At 32.6% G+C, this 19,894-nt stretch overlaps 1 protein-coding gene, 1 long non-coding RNA gene and 1 other non-coding gene across 4 annotated transcripts; 1 reads left to right on the top strand and 2 right to left on the bottom strand.

The window, feature by feature from the left end:
• Positions 1-9,937: 9,937 nt before the first annotated feature.
• TRNAP-CGG (transfer RNA proline (anticodon CGG)) lies at positions 9,938-10,014 on the bottom strand. The gene is given in 2 exon segments: positions 9,938-9,973; positions 9,978-10,014. It is a non-coding gene; the product is annotated as a tRNA-Pro (tRNA).
• Positions 10,015-12,271: 2,257 nt separating this feature from the next.
• LOC149896954 (uncharacterized) lies at positions 12,272-12,961 on the top strand. Its single transcript, XR_016458288.1, has 2 exons — positions 12,272-12,469; positions 12,777-12,961. It is a non-coding gene; the product is annotated as an uncharacterized LOC149896954 (long non-coding RNA).
• Positions 12,962-13,586: 625 nt separating this feature from the next.
• On the bottom strand, positions 13,587-19,601 carry LOC149896953 (uncharacterized). Of its 2 annotated transcripts, XM_090117326.1 has the most exons (5): positions 19,540-19,601; positions 15,979-16,107; positions 14,973-15,033; positions 13,820-13,915; positions 13,587-13,749 (listed from the first exon to the last, which is right to left on the bottom strand). In XM_090117326.1, the coding sequence occupies exons 1-5, from the start codon at positions 19,558-19,560 to the stop codon at positions 13,664-13,666; spliced, it is 393 nt and encodes a 130-aa protein (XP_089973452.1). In that variant the 5' UTR covers positions 19,561-19,601; the 3' UTR covers positions 13,587-13,663. The 2 variants fall into 2 exon arrangements, with proteins under 2 accessions (XP_089973452.1, XP_089973451.1); XM_090117325.1 differs by having other exon boundaries at positions 13,587-13,915.
• Between the last annotated feature and the right edge of the window lie 293 nt (positions 19,602-19,894).

Here is a 19,894-nt window from a genome sequence, read left to right as displayed (position 1 = left end):
TAAGTATATGTCATATACTACACGCTTCTTGACTTATACGCCAGCTAGTGGCAAATATCATAATCATTAGGATTATTTATTTTCAAATTTTCAAACGGATCAATTGTGAATAGCAAAGTGAATGAAAAATTCAACAGTTTTAAAAACATTATTTTAAATTGCAAAATTTTTTGAAAATCTCTAAATATACTTGTTTATTTATTACTTTTAAAATAAGTAAATTAAAAATAAAAATAAACATGTTGCGGATTATAATCAATCTATTTTAAATATTGCTGAAGACAAAGTAGTATCCATAGCAACAGATATGTATATAGGTTGTCATTCAGTTGAACAAGAAGCATATGTACGCCAACAATTTCATAAAATGTCAGTTATTGATACAGGAGGATCGCCTTATGAAATCATATTAGTTCTTAACAAATTTTACATTATTACAACCAATATTGATGTATCTGATGGCTTAGCCAACGGTTGTGTTGGAAAGAGTGTATATTGAACGTGATGACAGTGATAACATCATACGCTTATGGCTTGAGTTTCCTGGTAAGATAGGAGAGAAAATTAGGAAAAAAGCTGCCCATCATATTCAAACTCTAAACATTAGTAGAACAGCAGTCCCAATTTTACGAAGATCGTCATCTGTACCAATGAATAGAAATAAGACAATATTTGCAAAGAGAAATCAGTTTCCATTAGTATCTGCTTGTGCGCTTACAATACATAAGTCTCAAGGTGGTACTTTTGATCAAATCGTTTATGAATACAATAAAAGTCACAGTCAGCAGCTGTTATATGTAGCATTATCACGAGTAACTGATATAAATGGATTGTTCATTGTCTCAAACACCGATGACAACAAATTTTATCATGGAAGAAAGCGTCCAGGGGGAATAGTTGATTTACAGTGTGAATTTGAAAGACTTTCAAATTCTCGCCTAATAACACAACAGGAAGAATTATATAACCTTGTAAATGAGAGTAACATTACACTATTTTCCTTCAACTGCCAAAGTTTACGTGCTCATGTTTCTGATCTGAATGATAAAGTATTAAAAAGGTCCACATTGCTGTTATTTTCCGAAACTTGGATGAAAAATGACGAACAAATTCTTATTGAAAATTTTTATTGCGTTACCCAATACAAACGACCCAACTCAACTGCTGGTGGAGTAGCTGTATATCATTCATCTACAGATACACTGAACAATGTAACACCAATTCAAAATATTTCACCAACTATATTATCACAAATTTCCGATGAGGTTTCACAAATTGGTGACATCGCCTTGGTTCGATGTGTTAATACGAATGACCAACCTGTGATTATCGTTGTTATTTATATTTCTACAAATACTAGCCTGACAAATATCATAAAATTTATTCATCAGCAATTACTTCACTTCACAATTGAAGGTTCTCGACTTTTAAATAGTAATTAAGAATTACCGATGATTCTAGCTGGAGATTTTAATGTTAATTTTCGCTCTCAGGAATCTCAGCCGTTAATTGATTTTTTAGAAGAAAAATTTGATTTATCTATGAATACTTCTCGACTTCATTCAACAACGCGTTTCGGTACAACGATAGATGCTGTATTTCCAAGAAAAGTAGCAAATTTAGAGAGTAAAATTTATGTTTCACATTATAGTTACCACAAACCTATAATTTCGTACGTAAGAAATTATGATGACATCTAATTACCTGTTTCGAATGAATAATATTAATATAACATTTAAATAATCTTTGTAAAGCACATGAATAATAAATATAATTAAATTATAATATAATATTTATTTATTTAAGTTAATATTTAATCATTTCAGTGATATATGTCGTCAACGCCAAAGAAGTTTTACTTCAATCGCGCGTAAAGGTTACACGCACACACTTTTTTTGTTGTTGTTTTTTATGTGAATGTTTTTATTTTTAATGTCCTTGAAATAAATGTTTTTTCTTTCTTTTCTTTCTTTCTTTCAAGAAGGTTTTAGTATCCAATTTGTTAAGTTTTCTACAAAGCGGGCAAAACAACGCGCAGAAAGCTCGTTTTCAATAAAAACAACATTGATAGGAGCGGAATATCGCATAAGATAACTGTCACGCGATGTGAATTGGCGCGCAAAATCGCAGGCGGAAAGCTTAGATTACATAATTTAAAGAAAATGTTAGATAATATATTATACTGAAATCTCATTGGTCGAAATAAAACCTCAGTCTACATCGTCTCACCCGCGTTCCACTGCACGTATCGTGATAAGACACATTGGACAAATCCGCATTGTGATTTGTGATACGCGAACCACAATCCATACTAATATTATAAATGCGAAAGTAACTCTGTCTGTCTGTCTGTTACTCAATCACGCCTAAACTACTGAACCAATTTTCATGAAATTTGGTACGGAGATATATTGATACCCGAGAAAGGACATAGGCTACTTTTTATCCCGGGAAAATGACACAATCCCGAAAATCCCACGGGAACGGGACTGACTGCGCGGGCGAAGCCGCGGGCGGAAACCTAGTATAATATTTTATATACATATAAGAAGATAGACTCAAAAATTACTTCATCAGAATATAAGCTACGGTATTTTAGAGGCAAGTAGTACCTAACTTTTTTTTCAGATTTCTTTAGATTGAACTGTATCGCTCGATTAAAATGCTAACGAAGCAACTTGATGAATTTAAGGGTAGGTATTTTTCAAATATCTATGATTATACCTATTATTATAAAAAAAATGCGTGCGTGTACTAGTACACAAGTAGAAGTGAAACTTCTTTATGACCTTATTTTTCAAAAAATAATTTAGGTACCGTACTACATTACTTATGCAACTTTACAGAAATACGTCGAATCACGCGTGGTAGGGTATAAGAAAAAGATGGCGCGTAACGGAAAAATGTCACGCGTAACGAAAAAATGTTACACTAAATTTTTTTCCAACCCCGATAAAGAAGTTTGAAAATGAAGACGTGAAAATGAATAATTTGACTCCTGGATCGATTTAAAAATTCTTTCACCGTTTTATATGGTATAGGTGCTGTATTATAATAATATTATGTACTACGAAAAATGTCCTGGCGGATCGTTACATATAAACGTGCATATATATTTATTTTATTGAAGACATATTTAATCCAAAAATATTTGTAAAAAATTGATATACCTAATCACTTATTATTTATTATTTTATCAACCTTTTTTTCGTGTAAAATTGTAAAAAAAAATACATATTACGCAATTAAAAATTATCAATGTTACTAAGCCTAGTGTATATTCCCGGCATTGATTACACCAGAGGTCTTAGGTTCGATGCCAACAATATTCAGTGATGAAATTATTATAAAATTATGTTTTTTTTATATGTTTATCACTTATCTGCGGTTAAAGTTCTCAGTTTTGATAATAGATGGCGTGATTTACAAAGTAGATAGTTAAAATGAAAAAAACATTAATTAAAACGTATTACATAATTAAGTCAATTGGAAAATTTTAAGAGATTTCTAATTAGACACGTCTTTGTACTGAAGTACTTAGTTGCTTTTTATAAAAAAACTAGCGGCCCGCCCCGGCTTCGCCCGTGGTACATATGAAAAATAGATGTTGGCCGATTCTCAGACTTACCCGATATGCACAGAAAATTTCATGAGAATCGGTCCACCCGTTTCGGAGGAGTATGCAGACTAACATTGTGACACGAGAATTTTATATATTACTAGCGGTCCGCCCCGGCTTCGCCCGTGGTACATATGAAAAATAGATGTTGGCCGATTCTCAGACTTACCCGATATGCACAGAAAATTTCATGAGAATCGGTCCACCCGTTTCGGAGGAGTATGCAGACTAACATTGTGACACGAGAATTTTATATATAAGATAAGATATAAACTAACTTTCTTGTTTACTTATTCTACATCATATTAATTTGCTTTTAATTTAATTTAATGTGTAGTGTTGTCAATATATTACATAATAGCACAGACTATATATACTACTATACACTATATAGACTATATATAATATACTACGGATAATAGTAAAATGAATCATGAGTTAGTATATGGTCAGGTTACAAAGGGTTACATTGTTATTAATAATTAAGGAAGTCGATAGATTATTATAAACGCCAAAACCGAGCGAGCAATTCAGCGAGTGCAGAACGCATGCGCTCGTTTCTGTTTCGCCATACCAAAGCGTGCGCATATCACACCTTACCTGAATAGCCAAAAAATCCTCAAGGTGGCGGGTCGTAGGCAGTTACATTTAGCAGGTCTGGTACATAGGCTCCGGGCGGTGGAACGGGGAATGTAATCCATCGTCCGGTGCGGTGAGGCGACTTGAGACGTGTTCCGCTCATGCCGCCAACGGGAGGGAAGAGCAGGCAAACCACCTTTCCTGTTCTTGGCTTGCGCCTGGCCTGGAGATGGGCTGCCGCCGAGGGGGTCGCGGAAGAATTCTAACAAATACCCGCGGCCCCATCATTAAAGCGGCTCGACGGAACACAGTGGGGTTTTAGTCGGTAAGAATCCGACATAACCCAAGGCTCCTTCCCCGGGGGCCGTGGGTATCTTTGGAAGATTTCCCCACTATAAAAAAAAAAAAAAAAAAAAAGGTCTGGTACATAGGCTGGTGCACACGGGGGCTCCTGTCTACCTCTATAAAAAACTAACATGGACTCAAGAGTACCATACGAAAAATACACGAGGTAGAAGCGACAATGCCTTAATCATACCGAAACACCACACGTCAGGTTTTAAGGGTGGATTCAAGTATTCTGCTTCAAAGATCTGGAACGACCTTCCACCACCCTTAAAGCTTAATAAGTCTTATGTATCATTCAAGTATAAATACAAAAGGATACTCTTGAACAAACAGACAGCAGAATCAACACGCACGTAAAACAATTTTTTATTATAAATATTCCCATCCATATACACATACATATTATATATTTTCATTCATATATAATATATAATATATACGCCCTATCTATCTGAATTATTTAAATATCTATGTAAGTATAATAATTATGTTTATTTTATTTTATAATATATATATATGCATATTACATATATCATGTACACAATATGTAGACGTATTTATAAAATTTTACGTTTATTGATAGGAACAGTTATAGATGTAATTTTATTTTATTATTAGTATTTATATAAATGTAGGACCTCGGAAATACGCGGGCAGACTGAAAATCAGCGCTGTTCGGGTGTTAGCCCACAGCATGGCCGAGTCTGTTCCGATTGCCTAATACGTGTTTACTTTTAAGTTAAGTTAGTCTAAGTTTTTGTTGGCAATAAAGCTTTTTTTCTTTCTTTTCTTTCTTTCTTATAACATTAAATAGAGCAAATGTATTGCAATTGAATATTGCTATTATAATTTTATCTGTTGAAATACATATAGCTAAATATAAATACATATACAGCTAAAGATATATCAATTTTAGTGTTTTGAAGTGAAACTTCGTTAGGCGCGTTTAGAGTAAAATTTCAAGGTCGCGTCATGGCAATACCGTCACGTCATGGAATAAGGCGACGATTTTGTTATCTTTGAATCTTGCCAAAGAAGTTTCACTTCTGACACGTGTGCATGGCTCACAGGCTCTTTTTTTAATATTTCAATTTTTAATAATTTATTGCGTAATTTTATGTTATCAATGCTATTAAGCCTAGTGTGTATTCGCGGCATTGATTACAATTACAGAGGTCCGAGGTCTTAGGTTCGAACTTCGAAGGTATAATTATTATCATATTTAATGATGAAGTAACGAAATTATCAATTTCAACTTTAGTCAATATACTTACAATTACATACTTAGTGATTTTTTTTTTAATATTTATCGGATAATTAAAACTACAAAGTTCTTTATTTTTATAAAAGACTAGCGGTCCGCCCCGGCTTCGCCCGTGGTACATGTTTACGTTTTCTCTACATAAGAACCATCCTCGTACTTCAAGGAATATAATAAAAAAAGAATTATCGAAATCGGTTCAGCCGTTCTCGAGTTATGCGCTTACCAACACATTTTGCGATTCATTTTTATATATAAGAAGATAATTAGATTAATAAAAACAATTAATTGATTGCAACAAAGTTTCTCTTTCAATAAAATATGATACTTATTTTAAATATAAAGATTATAAATTATTAAATATAAATAATGTACGCTATGATAGAGTTTTAAAAACTTTGTTTTCAGCAATTTTTACTAAAAATAAAAATAAGGCAAATGTGTAGAATTGAAACGATGTTATAATAATTTTAAGAGGTGAAACTTTTTTATACGAAATAGTAAGTGATAGTTTTCATTTTTACAATTAATAAACTAGATTTTGTATAAGTATATCCTTATTTTGAAAACACAAATTCAATAATTGTCTTCTGTAAGAATGCCTAAAGTTTTGACTTTTGATAAATCATTACGTAATTTTAAATTACTATCAATGTAAGGTTCAGCTCAGAAAATTATTGGATTAAAAGAGGTCTAAGGTTCGATGCCAACGACATTTGTTAAACAAATTTTATATTTAACGACGACAGCTATCTATTGTTCAAAGATCTTTATTTTTTTATAGATGGCGTGATGAATCGTACCTAATTAAAATAAAAAATTTCGATAAGAAGGTAAAAGGTAGGTACCTTATTTTAATTGTGACACAAAAAATAGTTCAAGAAAATGTATAATTTGAAAGAATATGTAACTATGTGTTATGATGGTGAGGTCGTATATATATATTTTTTTGCATAATATTAGCGCATTTTACGCTATTTAAGACGCAGGCAAAAAACTAGTTAATTCATAATTATAATATCTGTTATCTATATTTTCATGGCAAGGGTACTTTTAACCTTTTTCATTGAATGAATTCTCATTAATTAAATTTCTTTATTGCACGCCTCATAAGCGAAGCGTTGAGGTGGGTACTACTGTCACTTCGCGCAAAACATCTGATTTTTCAAACTTAAAATGTCTTTATGTATCATACATTGCACTTGTAAGATAATACATACACACACATATTAAGAAAAAACACTATTTTTAACGTTCATGATATTTTTGATGTCATTTTTGTTATTTAAACTAGTTAAAAAACAGTTTAAAAAAGTTCTGTCTTGGACGTCCGTGTGTCTGTATGTGCGGATCCTTTTTCTTGTTAACACGATAGCGACCGAAATACTTTACTAATCGAGTCTTTTTTTTTCTCTTACGCTTGAGTATGCTCAGGAATAGAACCCTTTCATTTTTCAGGGTCTGATTCGATGTGGTTTAATTGTTATTAAATAAACAAAAATAATAATTAATAAATATTTATTAAAAAAAATTATGAGGCGTGCACTTTTGGATTTTCCAAATTATTTTCAAAATATTGTCTGACCATAAGCCTAATTTATTACATTGTAGTTATCAATATTTACATTACAAGGAAACAATAAAAACCAAATATATATTGAAATAATTTATTAAACTTCAGTATAATAATGTGGAGCGATTTCTAACAGCCATTCTTTTTGTATCACCATCAAATCTCTCAAATTTATTTTATCTCCCACACTCTGTACACTCGCGAACACCACCCTGAAAAAGTAATTGATTTTAAATACTTTTAATAAATTTATTCGTTATACATTTATTATCTTTTTTTATATAATAATCAGGGATATTATTTCATTTGTAATTGTAATTCTTCTTAAGCATGGGCATATTGCATTTTTTTTAATATTTGCATAAAATTCGTATATACACTGGGGTAGATCCCTTTAAAAATAATAAAAAGTGCAAAAAAATCGCAGTCGGATGAAACCCATTAGAAAAGCAGGGGAATATGATGAAAATTAAAGGAAAAATAAATTACGGTCAATCCGAGTTCGGGAAAAGGGAGGGGGGAGCTTTTAAGAGAAAAAAATGGTTTCTCTTGATTTCCGACAAAACTACAAGTCCTACGGAAAAAAGTTCAATGACAAAGTTGTAGATAATAAAAAGATCTACAACTTTTGTATTGACAATTTTTTCACATATCCTCAAAATTTAGGTGAAAAATTCAAAAAACCAAGTTTTTGGTTTTTTATTTTTATCTACTTCAAAATTTATTTTTTTTCTACGAAATTTGGTGGAAACTTGCTTTATTATGTCCCAAATACATTGTAATTTATTTGACTGAAAATATTTATTTTTTCGCCTTATTTTGAATGAATACCAAAAAAACAACCTAATTTTCAATCGAAAAGTCACCCGTCAAAATATCAGCTTTTTTTAAAAACTTGGGGAGCCTTTTATTCATTGAAATCTCTACTTTCATATGGTGTAAAAAAAAAATAAACATTACCATAGTAAATGTTCTCAGGAAATGCTTACAAACAGTGTCATAATTAGCTTTTACTAAATCAGGCACACTTCTCGAACTCTATATCTTCTCTTGTATCGGCTTTTCGGTAATATTTCAAAATAAAAAAAATTATCTGTTCTAAGTATAATATTTTACAGCATATTCAAAAGCAAAATGATGTCGATAAAAACATTTTAGGTAGTTTGAGAAGTGTGCCTGATTTAGTAAAAGCTCATTTTCACACTGTTTGTATGCATTTTCTGAGAACATTTACTATGGTAATGTTTATTTTTTTTACACCATATGAAAGTAGAGATTTCAATGAATAAAAGGCTCCCCAAGTTTTTGAAAAAAGCTGATATTTTGACGGGTGACTTTTCGATTGAAAATTAGGTTGTTTTTTTGGTATTCATTCAAAATAAGGCGAAAAAATAAATATTTTCAGTCAAATAAATTACAGTGTATTTGGGACATAATAAAGCAAGTTTCCACCAAATTTCGTAGAAAAAAAATAAATTTTGAAGTAGATAAAAATAAAAAACCAAAAACTTGGTTTTTTGAATTTTTCACCTAAATTTTGAGGTTATGTGAAAAAATTGTCAATACAAAAGTTGTAGATCTTTTTATTATCTACAACTTTGCCATTGAACTTTTTTCCGTAGGACTTGTAGTTTTGTCGGAAATCAAGAGAAACCATTTTTTTCTCTTAAAAGCTCCCCCCTCCCTTTTCCCGAACTCGGATTGACCGTAATTTATTTTTCCTTTAATTTTCATCATATTCCCCTCCTTTTCTAATGGGTTTCATCCGACTGCGATTTTTTTTTGTTTCAAAAATTATCTACTCTAGTCTAATAATAAATATTTCATGTGTGTAAATGAACTGATGCTGCAGCTCGATTGTATATTATATGGATTATTACAATTTCGCTTTACTTTTAACCTTATTAATCTTCTATTTAATAAAAATGAATCGCCAAATGTGTGCTAAGCGCAAAACTCGAGAACGGCTGAACCGATTTCGATAATTCTTTTTTTATAATATTCCTTGAAGTACGACAATGGTTCTTATGGAGAGAAAACGTAAACATGTACCACGGGCGAAGCCTGGGCAGAGCACTAGTCTATACTAATATTATAAAGAGGAAAAGTTTGTATGTATGTAAGTATGTAGGTATGTATGTATGGTTTTTACGCATAAACTACTGGACCGATTTTGATAAAATTTGGCACAGACAATCTTTAGACCCTGAGAAAGAACATAGGCTACCTTTTATTGCGAAATATGTACCACGGGCGAAGCCGGGGCGGACCGCTAGTTTCATATAAATTGTGGCTTTTATTGGCTTTATGACAACCCCAAGACAAGTTCTTTTACATAACATGTTTATATATCTGATTCAAAATGATTAATTTTTCACTTAGACACACTAAAACTCGATTATAAACGCTTTAACGAAAGTTGGTAGCAGCATCCTTGGCATTTAATGCCCGGCTTCTGCGCTAATATGTAAATTATTAAATTCATATTTTCTTTGTATTCAATATCTTAATGTAAGTTTTGTATATATATAAATTTATAAAGAATAGAAAAAATTCGATCACGAGGCGGGACTCGAACCCGCATCCTTTCGCGCCATTCCGGGGCGGATGCCTGACCAACTCGGCCACTCGTGACCCGCCAGAGCGATCGAATTTATTCTATTCTTTCAGTTTTATGTGTCTAAGGGACACACCGTGTCCCGCCTCGTGATTGATTTTTTTCTATTCTTTATAAATTTATATTTATAAAGCACTAGGTTTCCGCCCGCGGCTTCGCCCGCGCAGTCAAAGAAAAACCCGCATAGTTCCCGTTCCTGTGGGATTTCCGGGATTGCGTCATTTTCCCGGGATAAAAAGTAGCCTATGTCCTTTCTCGGGTATCAAAATATCTCCATACCAAATTTCATGAACATTGGTTCAGTAGTTTAGGCGTGATTGAGTAACAGACAGACAGACAGAGTTACTTTCGCATTTATAATATTATAAGTATGGATTTGAATGCCATAAAACCAAAAATATCAAATTCAACTTTTGTATATTTATTTTTTCCTTTGCGTAACGGATCTTAGTTGTCCATTAATGTACTCAAAAATTCAATAAAGGTTATTTTATTTTATTTAAAAACACCAAACTCACCACGTAGGTTGTAACAAGTTGTACTCTATACAAACAGCTATTTTCACATATATACAGTTTGGCTCCAAAGATACTTTTATATTCTCCCGTTGAAGTTAGACAAGCCGCTTTCGGGAATATACCGGTAAGAACACATTTCATTATTCGTATGCATTTTGCTGGGAAAATAAATAATAATTTGTGAGAAAATGGAAGAAATAATTAAAAAATTGTAAGAAACTTAATTTATCTTATTATTAATAAATAATTAATTTAGATTTGAAAAAGACGATGATAAAGGAAACGGTGTCCTAAAGAAAGTTTTGAAATTGGTTAAAATTTTTAAAATTAATAATAAAATAAACACTTCATTAACAAAGATGACGCAATAAAAGTACTTAAAATCGTGCAAGTCATGTCCAAAAATAAAAAAAGACGTGTGGCACTCGGGGTCTGCCGCGGTAAAGCTATTGCTTAGCATGCGTTCAAGCCACAGCCACACCTCCGTGCCCGTCGGAGTGGGGAGCGTGAGATTTTTTCGTTACGGAATTTCTGGATTCGGTCCCCACGCTCAAGGCTCGCGATAGAAGCTATGCAATAGCTTAATAATGATTTTGTTTCTTCCCTTTATCGTTGTTAATTGTTATTATTAACTAGCTGTTGCCCGCAGCTTCGCCTGCGTGGAAAAGATAAATAAACATGATACAAATTTTCATCCCCTATTTTATCCCCTTGGGGGTAGAATTGATCAAAATCCTTTCTTAGGGGACGCCTCCGTCCTAACATCTACCTGCATGCCAAATTTCAGCCCGATCCGTCCAGTGGTTTGGGCTGTGCGTTGATAGATCACTATATCAGTCACCTTTGAGTTTTATATATGTATATACAAAACTCAAACTGTCACATTTGTCTTATTATTGGTATTCCTTTTTATTGGCGTATTGTTTTGTTAAAGTTAATTAAATAAATATTGTAATACAAATAGCTGTAAGGAATCTATGTATGTAAAAATAAAAATAAATAAAATAATTACAAAAATCAATTTAAAAAGAGATCGTGTGTGCCTAGCACACGTGTTAGAAGTGAAACTTCTTTGGCAAAATTATCGCTTACTCCATGATGTGACGGTAGTGCCATGACACGGCCTAGAAAATTTTACTCTCAACGCGCCTAAAGAAGTACTTTCACTTCAAAAACGCAAAATATAAGTAACTTAAATAAATACAAAATTAAAATTAAAAGAAAATATTTACCTGAACCTAAATCCGGTCCATCGAAAACTTTATTCTCAATGTTATCGCATAGTTCCCGTTCCCGTGGGATTTCCGGGATAAAACCTATCCTATGTGTTATTCCAAGTTACCCTCTATAATATGTGTGCTAAACTTTATTGTAATCAGTTCAGTAGTAATTGCGTGAAAGAGTAACAAACATACACACATACACAATATACCATCCTCACAAACTTTCGCATCTATACTATTATTATAAAGTTGAAGAGTTTGTTTGTTTGAACGCGCTAATCTCAGAAACTACGTCACATTTGAAAAATTCTTTCGATGTTAGATAGCCCATTTATCGAGGAAGGCTAAAGGCTATAATATATCATCACGCTAAGACCAACAGGAGCGGAGCAATGCGAGTAAAACCGCGGGGCACAGCTAGTCATTCATCATTGTCATTGATAATGTAATTTTGATAACAGTTAAAAATAAATTACTTATTTTGTTACTTAAAAGACACAGAACAGTAAAGTAGATAGAAGTGTGATGTGGGCGTGGCCCACGTGTCAATGATAAGTTTAGATCACCTAACTTGCTCTCAGTTGTACGCAGAAAAATATTCGAGTCGGTTGTCAGCTGTCAAACCTTTTTTCCATATTTATTCATTAATTAGGACGTGTTGTTCGGTATAAAGAGTGCAAAAATGATAGCAGACGAAATAATATCAGCAATGAAGGCATTTCATACCGTCGGTAAGTCTTATTTTAATTTATTTTAATTATATTTTATGTTATAACTTAAGTAATTTGTCAAAATTGTATACAAATATCTAGTCAAAATGAACCTTAATCCATAAGAAATTAGTACTATTATAGATTGAACAGCAAACAAGACTTTCTGGAATATTATTGCAATAAACGTCGCAAAAATGAATGTCGCTTTAGTGATGCTTGTGGTGCATATCGACAGTATCGATACTTTAGAAAAGACAAACATTATAATAAATATTAAATTTTATTTTATTTTTCCTTAGCTTTCATTTGTCTAATTTATTTATAGATTTCCCAAAGAGGCTAATTTAAAAGAGAAATGGATAAATGCAACGTGACGAGCTAACTGGATGCCGAACAGTACTAAGCGGTCTAACAAAGGCCACCGATACATCAAACCTACAGCAGTTCCAAGATTTAAAATAATGCATATTTTCTGTTTGTATTTTGTAAATATAGATTTATACTATTCTATTCCGTTTTTTATTTAATAATAATAATATAAAAAGACGTACTTAGTAGTAATAAACATACTCCAAAATGTGACGCATTATACTATACTCATATAAAAGAAAGAAAAAAAAATACACAAAAAATATTTATTTGTGAATTATCGATAACAAGGCTGACATCCCTCAGAGCATAGCATCAGATAAATATCAAGTTAATGTCATTAATGTTGAGTGACACAAATTTCAACCTTAACTCTATGTGTTGCGTTTCAAATTTATATCTATCGAAAACTAACGCCCTCTGTTGTGGAGTAGCTGAATGTTTTCGAATTTGGAATTTCTGTGCGATGAGAAACAAAACAGCTAATATACCTAGGGATGTTATACTAAAATAAACCGTAACATGGTCCGTTAGGGTACATATTGAAATGCTGAATTTATAACCTAAGTCAGTTTTTACTCAAATTAAGCTGTCCAATCAAAGGCACAGTTTACTTGTAGTGTACTGTATAACTATCGGTTTAAATGTGTGGGTTTGGCGACACTGGTTTTCATACTAATTAGACATTACAGCACTTCTATATGTTTTTACTGTTCTGTGTTAAAAGAAGCTTGCTTAAATTTGAAAACGGAATAAAACAAATAAATTATTACTATTTATTTTAATCCATACAATATAAAATTATGTACATAAAATAATTTAAGTATTATCTAGTTTTAACTTTTAATAATGAAAATATGGTTTTGGGGGTGGTGTTGGTGGTATTCGTGGTGTTGGTGGTGTTGGTGGTGTTGGTGGTGTTGGTGGTGTTGGTGGTGTTGGTGGTGTTGGTGGTCTTGGCGTTCTTGGTGCCTGGTGGTGTTGGTGGTGTTGGTGGTGGTGGTGGTGTTGGTGTTGGTGGTGCCCGCTGCCGCTGCCGCTCGACGCGCAGTGTGGGCGAGTAGCTCGGTAGCTTGTGGTATCCGCTGTCCACCACTGGGGGGAGGATTTAGTTATTATATAGATTGGATAATTAATAATTATAATTCAAAAGACTTATTGCAACCATAACATAACATACACGCTACAAAAAAAAGGAAACAAACATAAAATAACACAAAATATGTACTAAGTAAAGGTGCGAAGGGTAGGTCGTAATACGTGACCCTGTGGTACGCCGAACGAAACCAATAAATATCCACTTATAATATTATTAATTACAACGAATTGTGTACGGTCAGAATACCGCTAGTAAATCAAATTTAGATAGAAAAATAGAGATAGAGACAGTGTTAAAAGCTTTAGAGAGATCGAAAAAAAGTTTTCAGTTGGTGTTCAAAATTACTTAATGCTTTTTATCAATGACAATACATCTTCTATGGATAAGATCCGTCTTAAACCAAAATAGTTTTCTGAAAATACTTCATTTCAATAACAACAAAAATATATAAAAAAAACCGGCCAAGTGCGAGTCGGGCTCGCGCACAAAGGGTTCCGTAGCAGCAAATATAATAAATTACAGTTAAATCAACCTATCTCAAAAACTATAAGAGATACTTTGATCAAACCAAAAATCGTTGAAAGAGTTAATTAGCATGCATCACCTCTATTTTTTTTAGAATTTTATACCCCGTAGTTATAAAAATAGAGGGGGGGGACATACTTTTTACGACTTTGAGAGCTGATATCTCAAAAACCGTTCACTTTAAGAAAAATGTTTTTTAGAAAACTTTATATCATTTTAAAAGACCTTTCCATTGATACCCCACACGGGTATGTACATCGAAAAAAAAAATTTCATCCCTCAGTTACATGTATGGGGGGCCCCACCCCCAATTCTTTTTTTTACTATTTAGTGTCATATTTTTGTAGCGGTTCATACAACACATATTCCCATCAAATTTCATCACTGTAGTACTTATAGTTTCCGAGTAAATCGGCTGTGACAGACGGACAGACGGACAGACGGACAGACGGACATGACGAAACTATAAGGGTTCCGTTTTTGCCATTTTGGCTACGGAACCCTAAAAATGTCTGTCCGCCCACTCACCATTAACAACCTTCTCTTCGGCGTTTTTTTGTAACGTTTCTAGGGCTGAGAGGATTTCTTCCTGAAACAAATTGCATCTACTTAACTTTCTTCTTAATACAGTAGCTGAAATGGCAACTCTATAATAGTAAAAATTTGAACCCGCATCCTTTCGCGCCAAACCGGGGCGGATGCTGATGGATTTTTTTCTATTCTTTATAAATTTATATGAATAAAGCATTTGAATGCCGTAAAACCAAAAATATCAAATTCAACTCTATAATAGTTTAATTAATACATGGATTTAGGATTTCACAGATACATTTGGATTATAATGAAGTGTACATGCTAAAATATACCTTAACACAACGAGATAAAGCCCAATTTGGCACTAATCTTTGAATAGTGTTTTTATCAGAATTCGCTAAAAATATTTTTATTATCGTTAACACCTAATAAAGCGTGTAATTAACTTATCTAATATACAACAATATCTAAATATCTACTAGTTTTAAAATAATGAGTAGGTATATCCGGATTTTAATTGGCTAGTGGAATGGCGATACTTTCATTGTCGATGCAATACTATCGGAGCTTCCATAATGTGTGTACCTAATGCGACTATTACTATATATACTTGTAATATTATAAAGCTTGAGTTCGTTTGTTTGTTTGAACACGGTAATTTCAGGAACTACTGGTCCGATTTGAAAAATGTTTACAGTGGTAGATAGCCCATTCATCGAAGAAGGCAATAGGCTATATATCATCACGCTAAGACCAACAGGAGCGGAAAAATACGGGTTGAGGACGCTCATAGTCATAGCGTTCTATAGCGCGTCAGTCGACCGACGAACGCGGCGCTGACGCGCGAGACCGACGCGCGTCATCAGCGGCGCGTAGCATCTCGCGCGCCGCTGATGTCAGCGTCACAGTGTGGTGCTTCATAGAACACAACGTATATTCGGGCCTAAAACCGCGGGTCACAGATAGTATGTTATAGTATCTATTAATAAAAAATACTCACATCGGTGTGACTTTCCGCTGAATCAGTGAATACTCCGCTGTTCTTAGACAACCGCGGAGGCATGGCGTACGATTCCCGGATGAGGCTCGATATGCAAATCAGCAGAACAATGCTGCTGATTGCGATTTTCTGTAAATAAAAAGAAAATGTAAATATGAATAAATTAGTTATTTGTTTATTTATTGTTAGGGGGCGTCCATAAATTACGTAATATAAAACTATAAAAAAATGTTAAGTAGGTACTGTACAATTTGTTTATTACCTATATATTTTGTTCATGTTATTATAAAAAAAGATAACTAGTATTTGTGATCATAATAAAGTTATTTATTTACTAGCGACCCGCCCCGGCTTTGCCCGTGGTACCTACATGTTTACGTTTTTTGTCATAAGAACCATCCTCGTACTTCAAGGAATAGATTCCGCAGCGCACGCGATGACAGAATTTTTATTAAGGAATTTCTTACACCATTATTGCATTTTTTGGTAAGGATCTCTAATTTTTTTGAAAATGCAATATAGCCTATGTTGCTCGGTGAAGATGCAGCTTTCTAATGGTAAAATAATTTTTGAAATCGGTCCAGTAGTTTATGAGTGAAAACCATACATACATACATACATAATTACAAACCTTTCCTCTTTATAATCTTATATATAAAAATGAATCCCAAAATGTGTTGGTAAGCGCATAACTTGAGAACGGGTGAACCGATTTCGTTAATTCTTTTTTTATTATATTCCTTGAAGTACGAGGATGGTTCTTATGTAGAGAAAACGTAAATGTGTACCACGGGCGAAGCCGGGGCGGACTGCTAGTATTAGTATAGATTTACTTTTTATACTGATTCTATTTTGCAACAAATTAAGTTTGAAATGTTTATCTATACTTAAGTATAATAAATCTGTAGAGAGGCCAATTCTGTACATGAAATATATTAAAAAAAAAACTATGAAGGGGTGATAAGGGATCGCTACTGATGCCAAAAATGCAATCAGTAAAATTTTTGTCTGTCTGTCTGTCTGTCTGTCTGTCTGTATATTCGTTATAGAAACAAAAACTACCCGACGGATTTTAACTAAATTTGGCACAATTATTCTTCATACTCCTGGGCAGGTTATAGTAAAAGAATCATGTAAATCGGTGTAGAAACACCAAAGTTATACATGAAATACGTTATAAGCCATCGCGCGTGAATACAGAATCATGCCATAAGGATTATTTTTGTGTATCAGTTGCCGCGTTCGACGCGCTGCGCGGCGGGAGCTATAAAAATTAAAAAGGCGGCGGGTCTGCACCCGTTTCGCGTTGTCACGGCATCACGTGTGAATGGCTGAACCGATTTCGATTATTATTTTCTATTATATTCCTTGAAGTACGAGGATGGTTCTTATGTAGAGAAAACGTAAATATGTACCACGGGCGAAGCCGGGGCGAACCGCTAGTCATTAATATAATTGATGACGCATTTGATCGTTTGCTCCCATAAATTAAATGGTCAAGTGCGAGTCGTACTAAGGGTTCAGAATAGATTTATAGTTCATATAAATGATGATTATCGTATTTAAAAAGTATATTATGATTTTAGTTATTCAATTAATTTCCACACACTTATCCTACAAGGTGCGGTAAAAAAAGGATAAATATATGAAAACTTGTTAAAAAATTGCAATCTAATACAGTTTTTCACAGGTAGTCAAAAATATATAAAAACCTCCTCAACTATTTTTACCATTTTATGAATGTAATTAGATAGGAAAAAAAGAATAATTATATTCACTTTAAAACTTAAAAGGATATTAAAATAAATATTAAAAATGCCTTATTTCCTACTTCGATAAAAATTAAAACTCCATTCCACTTTTATATCTTATATATAAAAATGAATCGCAAAATGTGTTGGTAAGCGCATAACTCGAGAACGGCTGAACCGATTTCGATAATTCTTTTTTTATTATATTCCTTGAAGTACGAGGATGGTTCTTATGTAGAGAAAACGTAAACATGTACCACGGGCGAAGCCGGGGCGGACCGCTAGTATTTAAATAAAAAGCCAATTAATAGTCCGGGATACATCGCCCATTTTTGCAAGTGATTACTATCAAGCTAATTTTTCGTGAGTAGCTTTATTTTGATGAGATGCCCAATAATTTCATGTACGAAACTCTCGATTGTGGTAGCTTACGGAGATAACAAGGATAAAAATTTTTGATTTGACGGTTCTCAAATATTTATTACGCAATTTGTAGGACAATATGTCTGTTGAATTATATAAGTATTAAATAAGTGAAAACAAAAAAATCAGCTGGTTAGTAATCATTTATGATGACTTCGTTATCGATACACATTGGAAAGGGGGACTCTTTGATCAAACCATAGATTTTGTAGGACAAATATTTTTTCGAATAATTTAGATAATTATCTTGAGATTGAACAAAAAAAAACATTCAGTTAGTAATTAATATTTGAGAACCATCAAATCAAAATATTTTATCCTTGTTTCCTCTGGTAGCTTCCACAATCGAGAGTTTTGTACATGAAATTATTGGGCATCTCATCATAATAAAGCTACTCACGAAAAATTAGCTTGATAGTAATCACTTGCAAAAATGGGCGATGTATCCCGGACTATAACAAATCAGTGCTATTAAATAAAAATAAATTATAATCCATTAATCAAAATTCGTTTAGGCTTGATAAATTAGAATCTACAAAAGTAAGCAAGATAATTAAGTTATTATAACTTTATAAGTTCATAAGACGAGACTATTTTATACTTTATCGTAGTAACTACATTGATCATTAAATTTTATTTTATTGGTTATTATTTTGTTTGTTCCATTATTTATTTATATAATATAGAGTTTTAAAAAAGTACGTAGTTAATAAAGTAAAAACTATATGCTTCTTTAAATTATTAAGTTTTTTACTCCGAGAAAGGTGCAATTGTTTATTTCTTATGTTAATAGAAAAATAATTCTTGAAACTTTCAATTAAAACATGGAACAATAAAAAGCACCAACAACACAAAACTACACATAAAGTCAACATTCGATGAATTACTTTTATAACTTCATCATCATAATGCTTTTATTAATTACACAAACACATAAAAAGCCGTTTCAAAACACTTTTTTAATTAATTAAATATTACTTCCAAAGCAGAACCGATCTACAACAAATCTTTAAACTCGCAAAAAACAACCCTTAACCGCCTCGAATTTCCGTAAACATTAAATTTTAATGTAATAACTTTTTTAATATTGCCTGTTGTAGTTAATCAGAACTCTTTAATGATAAGAGCACACACATTTCTTTTTTGTTTAATTGTATAGATATATTGTGTATAGATATCGCCTAATTTATTATTAATTTCTGTTGAATGTAGTGTTCATCTGTAATAGTTGTGCATAATAATGTGTAAATCCTATGTTACTGTTTTACGTGAATGATGCATATGTAACAACTGGTGATGAACCTTTTTAATAAATACCTAAATAAATTAATAAAACACTAATTCCATAAACACCGTAAATAATAAACACCGTTAAAATAATACATACATTTCGAACAAAGGAGGCCATTGCACACTACACACAATACCGTACTCAAAAGAATTCTGAAAGATTATGAGAAATAACGTTGATAATAATGTATATATAGATATCCTTAGATTACAAAACAAATGATATTTTGTAATCTAAGTAGACATCATATATAGATATCACCGAAACACAAGCAACGTGCGTGCCAATATTGTGATTTAGATAACTTCATAATTCCGCCACCTGATTCGATCTCACCGTGTAGCGATCGTGAAGGTAAAGGATATAGTCAAAAACATCTGGTTAAATCTTAATGATCTAAGGGTTAAACAGATATCGTAGTTTGTTTAAACGTTAAAAATGAAGTAACAGA

This window comes from Colias eurytheme, chromosome 27 (assembly GCF_061535395.1).
Source record: "Colias eurytheme isolate Ceu_HAF_F1 chromosome 27, ilColEury1 Martin Lab GWU primary, whole genome shotgun sequence".
Lineage (NCBI taxonomy): Eukaryota > Metazoa > Arthropoda > Insecta > Lepidoptera > Pieridae > Colias > Colias eurytheme.
The sequence above is the reverse complement of the archived record's forward strand: the minus strand, read 5'-3'. Positions and strand labels throughout refer to the sequence as shown.

Coding starts and splice junctions, on each gene's coding strand:
- LOC149896953 (XM_090117325.1), bottom strand. CDS start 19,560: ATGGCCTCCTTTGTTCGAAAT. Junction 16,108..19,539: donor TGGCCTCCTTTGTTCGAAAT/GTATGTATTATT, acceptor TTTTATTTACAG/AAAATCGCAATCAGCAGCAT. Junction 15,034..15,978: donor CAGCGGAAAGTCACACCGAT/GTGAGTATTTTT, acceptor AATTTGTTTCAG/GAAGAAATCCTCTCAGCCCT.